Source organism: Sinocyclocheilus rhinocerous, unplaced genomic scaffold (assembly GCF_001515625.1).
Source record: "Sinocyclocheilus rhinocerous isolate Xijiao unplaced genomic scaffold, SAMN03320098_v1.1 scaffold161, whole genome shotgun sequence".
Classification (NCBI taxonomy): Eukaryota; Metazoa; Chordata; class Actinopteri; order Cypriniformes; family Cyprinidae; genus Sinocyclocheilus; species Sinocyclocheilus rhinocerous.
Genome location: NW_015627226.1, coordinates 550,692 through 558,615, shown reverse-complemented (window position 1 = coordinate 558,615; position 7,924 = coordinate 550,692). Strand labels below are relative to the sequence as shown.

Below are 7,924 nucleotides of genomic sequence, written 5' to 3'. Positions count from 1 at the left end.
CAATCAGAGCACATGCTCATGCTAGCGCTGCCTGTTCAGCTCTACCATTCACAATTAGCCCTTCATGCTCCAGATTAGGTAGAGTATTCCCATCCACACATATTATATTATAAACCTAAAACTAAGTCATATATAAATTTAATTAGTGCTCTGTATATGTAACGTGGGGAGCCTGACAGCTGAGTTGAGGATCCAAATGCAGGCTTTATTCGTAAACGTGGTCAGACAGGCAGGGTCCAGTACCAGCAAAAAATAATATCCCAGGCAAAGACAAAGAGTAATCCGTAAACAGGCAATGGTCAGGGCAGGCAGCAAAACAATCGTAAAAACCAGATAAACAATCCAAGATCCAAAATACACAAAGGCAAGGCAAAACAAGGAAACACGGGCAGGAACACAGAAACTAGGAAACATTACAGGCTAAACAATAATCAGCAACGTGAGTATGGATGAGTGCAACCTATATAGTGTCACTGATGGGAAACAGGTGTGGTGTGATAATGAGTTCCTAGGCAGGGGTTATGGGAAATGTAGTCCGGTTTTGGTAAGGGATGGAGTGGCCTCTAGCGGAGCTCATGGGCACTCCAGCTGGTGATCTTGACAGAGCTCCCCCCCCTTAAGGAGCTGCTTCCAGACGCTCCCAAACGAGAACAAAAATTAGTCCAGGAGAGAGGTGGAGTGAAGGCGGAATAGGGGGAGGGATGGAGGTCCGGGTCCATGAGGAAGTGGAGGAACAGGGGACTAAGGCAGAGCCGATGGAGCAGGGTGCCAGGGTGGAACTGGCGGAGCAGGGAGACAGGGTGGAGCAGAAGACCACCAGGGCGGAGTCCAGATCGCAGCCATGATGGAGGCCCACGGTGGAGTCAATGAAGGGAGGAGCCATGGTGGAAGAAGGGTTGTCGCCACTAGGGACCCGACTGACAGAGATGGAGCCGGTGGAAGAGGAGCCCAGGGCAGAGACGGAGAGCCGCAGAGCCAAGGCGACACTGAGGATCCGGAGGTGCCATGGCGGAGCTGATGGCTCAGGCAACTGAGGCGCAGGCGAGGATCCGGAAGACCACGGTGAAGCCGGATCGACAGAGGACCAAGGTGGCGCCGAGGGGAGGGAGGAGTCCAACGGAGCCAGAGGGATGAAGGTACGAGGTGAAGCCGGAGGAATGTAGTCCCGAAGTGTAGGCAGGTGGGCGACTGACCAAGGCGGAGTCGGAGGGACGAGGGAGCCCGGTGGAGCTGGTGGGCTGATGGGCCACGGTGGAGACGAGGGAGCCAGGAGCCAAGGTGGAGCCGATGGGTCGAAGGGCCAAAGTGGAGTCTGAACTGAAGAAGAGTCTGAACATATTACTACTTTATTTGATCTGATTTGTTCAACCCACTGTAATCCTATTATAAAGAGAGGCATAAATTAGTTCCACTATGCTTTTAGACACTGCACTGCCATCTATCGACATGGTTCAGTATAATTGTCTCTGAGTTTTATGAAAATATGCAGTACACTGATGCTAGTACGTTTTAGAGGCTGGTCTACATAATTATTAATTTCCTTACCTGTCCAAAAAAAAAAAAAAAAGAATCTTAAACATCAAATCTTTCCACCTTGTGTATGCCGATCTTAACTATAGGCCCACTTATTCACCTTTTTCTTCCTGTAAAAATGGCCATGGCCATTTGTAAATTCTATGGGTCTGGCTTCTGTTCTCATCCGCGTCCAGCTATTTTAAGCTGTACAAAACAGTTCGTTTTGCTGCTTGATGTTGAAAATTGGTGTGTCTTACCATATTATTTTTACGTATTATCTTAATTGTGAACACACTGGTTTGTAGTGCAAACAGATTTACCGTTTACTGCACGTTGTTATTCTTCTCGTTATTTCCCTATTGCGGCTAATGAACCGGAAGTCTTCCGCGTTGAAGAAAAAGGTGGATAGGGGGCTACAAAGTCGCAAAAATATACAAAACTACAGGGCCTGCAGTTGCTTTAAACATTGAAACAATAATAAGTTAGCTTCAACTAATGCTAAAGTTTAGTTTATAGTTTAATTGTCCCTTTTTTAGATTAAAAACATTAAAGTAGTCTATGATACGAAGTAAAATTAAAATGTCACATGTCTCTGTCTATCAATGTGATAATGCAATACAGACGACAGTGATTATTTTAGTGGCGTTGCAATGTAAAAATCATAACAAAGTATGTAATTAAATGAATATGGTAGCTACCATACACATTTTATGACAGGCCAGTCTTAAAATCCAACAATCAGTATTATATAAGTAATAGGGGTCCATGCTGCATCTCTCTGTGGTCCTTGGCCTACAAGTTTGAAAGCACAAAAAAGCACAGTCTAGCCTGATGGAGAACGATGCCTGTCCTTGTTTCCTTCATTCAGATATGAACACGAATCTGTATGTCTTGGATGATGAGTGGTGACTGACAGATTTTGTGTTGAGCCTGGTCTGACATCAGTTTTATCTCCTGTAGAAATCACATGGGAAATGCTGACACTGAGGCACTAACTGACCCTGGGTCAGCGAGACACTGCAGTGACTTTATAGTATCTAAGGTGTCCATTACACTTGTCTTGTCTAAGTGATCTGTGGCTGTACTGCAGCCTCAAAATTGTGATCTTTGGGAAGTAAGTTTATTCCTCTTTCAGTAAAGTGACATTCTGTGCAAAGCAGACAGTTTTGTGAAGTCATGCTGACAGTTTGCCAAGGAACTGACTGGCTGTGTTTTTAATCTGCAGCAGAATTATAATAAAATTATAATTAAAGCAGAATTATACTAAATGACTTTTCATTAAATATATGTATTCAATTATTTCATTAAATAGTCACAGTTTTAAAGTTGGCTAATTCTCTATTTGCAGCTGTTATTGGATTTAACCCATGTTATAAGATGGGTAAACGATACGGTACCAGTCCTTGTCCAGAGCCCAGAGTAGTGCTTGGTATCAAGTCAGAATTAATGCTCGTGTCTTAATTTAAACAAATCAATGACTGCACATTAAAAGATGTCATTCAAAGGATTGGTTTAAAATAAAATGTGGTCTATAGCATCATCTAGTGGAGAGTTGCTTACATTTTTGCATTTGGCAGGTATCATCAAAAACGACTAACGTTGCATTCAATCTATGCATATATTTTATCAGTTCATTTTACCTGTTTATTATATTATATTATATTATATTATATTATATTATATTATATTATATTATATTATATTATATTATAGCCTATTATAGCCTATTATGGCCTAGTATACTTTTCAAATCATGGAGTCATCTGACATACCAAACATCTTGCAAATAGGCATGCGCATTGCTTTATGTTTTGGGTAATTTAATCATCAAATGCTAAATTGTGATACTATGCTTACTAACCGCCGGTTTTTAAAAAAGCAAGAGCCCTTTTAATGTATAAAAAGGACTCGCTATATGTCAGCTCCAGATCGAGTGCAAACAAACCATGCACAAAAAAAAAACTGTTAAATGCACTAAAGCTTTGAAATTAAATGAAAATGTTATGTAAAGTTATTATTGACATCTTTGAGTGGTCATTTTATATTTTTTTTTAAGAATCTATATAAAATATTTCACAAAATGATTTTTTTTAGAATGAGCATTAGAACATAATTTATCCGGATAATCTTAAAAATATATATTTAAAAAAAAGTGGTTTGGTGGAGAATTTTAATATGCAAATAAACAAATAAACCCTTTTATATGGGACACATGAAGCCTTTATTTTTATTTGACCATAGTCCATTTTTCCCTGAACATAGCACATACCGAATCGAATCGAACCGTACCAAACCGTGACCCTGAAACCGTGAACCGAACCGTGAGCAATCTGAACCGTTACACTCCTAGTAAACCGATTCGAAAGCAAGACTACTTGTTTGAATCAGTCTGATGATTCCTTCATAGAATGAACTCACTGAACCCATTTGATGTTTACAATTGAGTATCATACATGTTATTCATTCTTTTTTTGTTGATTTTTATTTTTACCTGAAATTTAGCCTTGACGTTTCCCTCACCTGTGGTTTTACCTAAACAGAATATCACTTGACTCGTCCAACAGCAAAACATTCAGCCTGAGGCATATTTGCAATTCATTTTTTTATAGGACACTGTCATACGTTAAAATATACTGATACATAGTACTAATGAAGTTGTGTGTCATAATGTAGTAATCAAATATTTAAAGCATTATTGAAGATCATTAAAGGACTCAAGCGGTAAAATAGGTACTCCACAGTTTGGACCACTAGGGGGCCACAGACCCCTTATTGAGGAACAGAGCAGCTATGAAAGTGTGAGCAGTGGCTCACAGAAATGTATTTTGCATTAGTTGTAAGAGGTCATCAGAGGATCATCTGACAGCTGTTTGAAATAAACAAATTCAAGGAATAGTTCACCCATTGTAATGATTTTTTAAGCACCCAGAAAAACCTTTCCAATTTTTACCCTACGTACATTTAAAGAATCATTTATAGAATTGTATGCACAAAATCTTGTCTTTTTTGTCTAACTGGAATCTTATAATATGTTTAGTGTATTTAGTATATTGTTTTCATTATATTATTTTGTTGAATGTTTAATTTGTATCTTTGTCTGTCATGTAATAGCTGGTAAAGCTGAAATGACAATAAAACAAAACCAACCAACTAACCATCCGAAATTGAAAATGTGCTGAATTTACTCACCCTCAGGCCATCCAAGGTGTAGATTAGTTTTTCTTCACTGCAATGGAAATCACTTGCTCACCACTGGATCCTCTGCAGTGAATGGGTGCCGTCAGAATGAGAGTCCAAACAGCTGATAAAAACATCACAATAATCCACATGACTCCAGTCCATTTAATTAATCTCTTGTAATGTGAAAAGCTGCATGTTTGTAAGAAGTAAATTCATCAAGACATCTTTAACTTAAAACTTTTGCTTCTGGCTAAAATCCTCTATAATAGTGCTTTCTTCAGTGAAAAAGTCATTAATCAGATTCGTCTGAATCAGGGGAGAAATATGCATAGATCAAGCACCTTTTATATGCAAAAACAGTTCTGAATAAATATGTTGGTGGATTTTGATGTGAGTGGACAACATCCCCTGTTGTTCTCACATCAGAGGGCTTTTTCAGTGGAGGAAGCATTATGGATTATGGACTCCTATTTTGGCACTTTGTGTATTACAAACATGCGGTTTTTCACTTCACAAGGCGTTAATTAATGGACTGGAGTCATGTGGATTATTGTGATGATTTTATCAGCTGTTTGGACTCTAATTCTGACGGCATAATCTCTTGTAATGTGAAAAGCTGCATGTTTGTAAGAAGTAAATTCATCAAGACATCTTTAACTTAAAACTTTTGCTTCTGGCTAAAATCCTCTATAATAGTGCTTTCTTCAGTGAAAAAGTCATTAATCAGATTCGTATGAATCAGGGGAGAAATATGCATAGATCAAGCACCTTTTATATGCAAAAACAGTTCTGAATAAATATGTTGGTGGATTTTGATGTGAGTGGACAACATCCCCTGTTGTTCTCACATCAGAGGGCTTTTTCAGTGGAGGAAGCATTATGGATTATGGACTCCTATTTTGGCACTTTGTGTATTACAAACATGCGGTTTTTCACTTCACAAGGCGTTAATTAATGGACTGGAGTCATGTGGATTACTTGTGGATTATTGTGATGATTTTATCAGCTGTTTGGACGCTAATTCTGACTGCACCCATTCACTGCAGAGGATCCATTGGTGAGCAAGTGATGAAATGCTAATTTTCTCCAAATCTGGTCTGATGAAGAAACAAACTCATCTACATCTTGGATGGCCTGAGGGTGAGAACACTTTCAGAACACTTTCATTTTTGAGTGAACTATTCCTTTAATATATTTAATGTCTGTTGTTAAGGGGTAAAGGTTTGCATTAAGTGCTATAGTTTCACTAAATGTGAAGACAGATCACATAATCATATATTTTTAAATAGGCCTATCATTACCTATGATAAGAAGAAAACAGCATATTGAGTGTTTTGTGACAGTAGCCATTGCTTGTTGTCAATGCTGCCAAACGTTTATGGTTTTATTTATAGTTGTGTCATGTGTATTTGTGTGTTAGGTGGAAAAAGTGCAGTGCTGACAGCTCTGATTGTAGCCTTGGGCGGTAAAGCTCACACCACTAACAGAGGCTCCTCACTCAAAGTATTTGTTAAGGAAGGAGAGAGGTACAACACACCTATCCGGTTTTCTATTCAAGTAGTCATAGTCTGTATATACAGTAGTCTCAAACTGTTTTTGTGTCTGGAATGTTCAGTTCTGCAGATGTGTCCATCACTCTGAGGAACAGGGGTCGTGATGCTTATAAGCCAGAAGTGTTTGGTCAGTCCATCAACATAGATCTTCGTATCTCCAGCGAAGGAATGCGGACATATAAACTAAAAAGTAAAACAGGTATGCTTGGGCCCTTCTACAGAATTGGTTCAAAGTCAGAGTTGGAAACATCTTGAAAAAAAATTATTTTTTCCACAAATTTTGTATGTATGCAAATTGTACAATATCCAAGGTACACATTTCTAGTAATTGTGCAGTTAATTCTCATATTGTATTTTCGGAAAGTTTTGGAATATTTTTCCTCTCCCCAAATTTGTCACTACCGAAACACATTAATATATAATTTAATACGAAGGGTTATATTGACATATTAAGATTTTGTTTACTTCTAGCTTGTAAATATATTTTTTGCTATTTTATTAAAAAGTTTTCCGAGGTAAATCAATAACAATTACAATTTTAACAATATTTCAATTGAGATTTGTTGTATTTTGAATCCAGTCTTTCTTTGTAAAAGGCATAAAGTTGATCATACGGATTCCAGAGTTAAGGATTCATTAGTTTGAATATACATTGAACCAAACACTATCATAACATCTTAGTTGATAATTCAGCATACTTTATTTTTGACAAAACATCTCATGTTTCGGTAGTGACGGCACATTTTTGGTAGTGATGGTAATGTTTTGGTTAGGGATGTTCATTTTAACCGGTTAACCGACGGTAAGAATTTTGACCGATTAATACAATCAGTTAAACGGTTTAAAAAGTAATTTAATTATTTATTTTTTCAGTAATTTATCAAAATATTTAAAACGGTTTGCTGCATGGTTAAAATACGCTACGCATATATAAAAAATTTGTTTTTTAGGGGGGAAAAAACAAGTTGCGTTTAAGTCGCATTTTATTATTTCATTCAGAAATAGACCTAATGCCGACGCAAAATATTTACAAACATTATAACAAACACTATAAACGTAGCTAGTGTTAGTTCCCCTCACTCCACAACAAATCCTTTTAATTAACAGTATTTAGAAAAGAATTAAAAATATAAGAAGCTATAGCAATGTAAATGACAAGCCAAAACGAATTAATTTAGGTTAAAACTAAACTGAAACCAACGTTGGGTCTCACATTCCACACAAAATCAAATGTTTCCGTATTCGCGATGTATTTGAATGGCAAATTATTATTTATTATGTAGCCTACTTCACTCGTGTACCAATATCCACGCAAAACAAAAAAATTTGCATCACGGCGGTACAGTGATAACACTTAACCTTAACGGCTTAACAGATTTTACTACATTTTTTTTTTTTACTACATAGTTTTTTTTCCATATGTTTGACTGACTGTATTATATATATATTGTATTATGATAATGAACAGGCTGCATTGTCAAGGTAGCAAAGCTTAACTGCGTGTGCGCATGCGGTGCCGGCGCAATCACTTGAATTTTTTCCTTCTAACAGTGGAAGAAACTACTCCTTTTAGTCCTAAAGATAATCGGAATTGTAAAAGGTTTGCCTTTATTTGTGTACATTCACAATAAAAACAAATCTTTGTGCTTTTGTAAAATAAGCCTAAAGAAAAATAG

General features: G+C 37.4%; 1 protein-coding gene across 1 annotated transcript in view; it reads left to right on the top strand.

Annotated features, from left to right (window-relative positions):
* Positions 1-926: 926 nt before the first annotated feature.
* LOC107722422 (structural maintenance of chromosomes protein 6) overlaps positions 927-7,924 on the top strand; it is a 32,527-nt gene continuing 25,529 nt past the window's right edge. The window contains exons 1-3 of the mRNA XM_016530787.1: positions 927-1,026; positions 6,116-6,221; positions 6,311-6,447. Coding sequence (XP_016386273.1) covers positions 927-1,026; positions 6,116-6,221; positions 6,311-6,447 — 343 coding nt within the window. The remainder of the gene's footprint in view (positions 1,027-6,115; positions 6,222-6,310; positions 6,448-7,924) is intronic.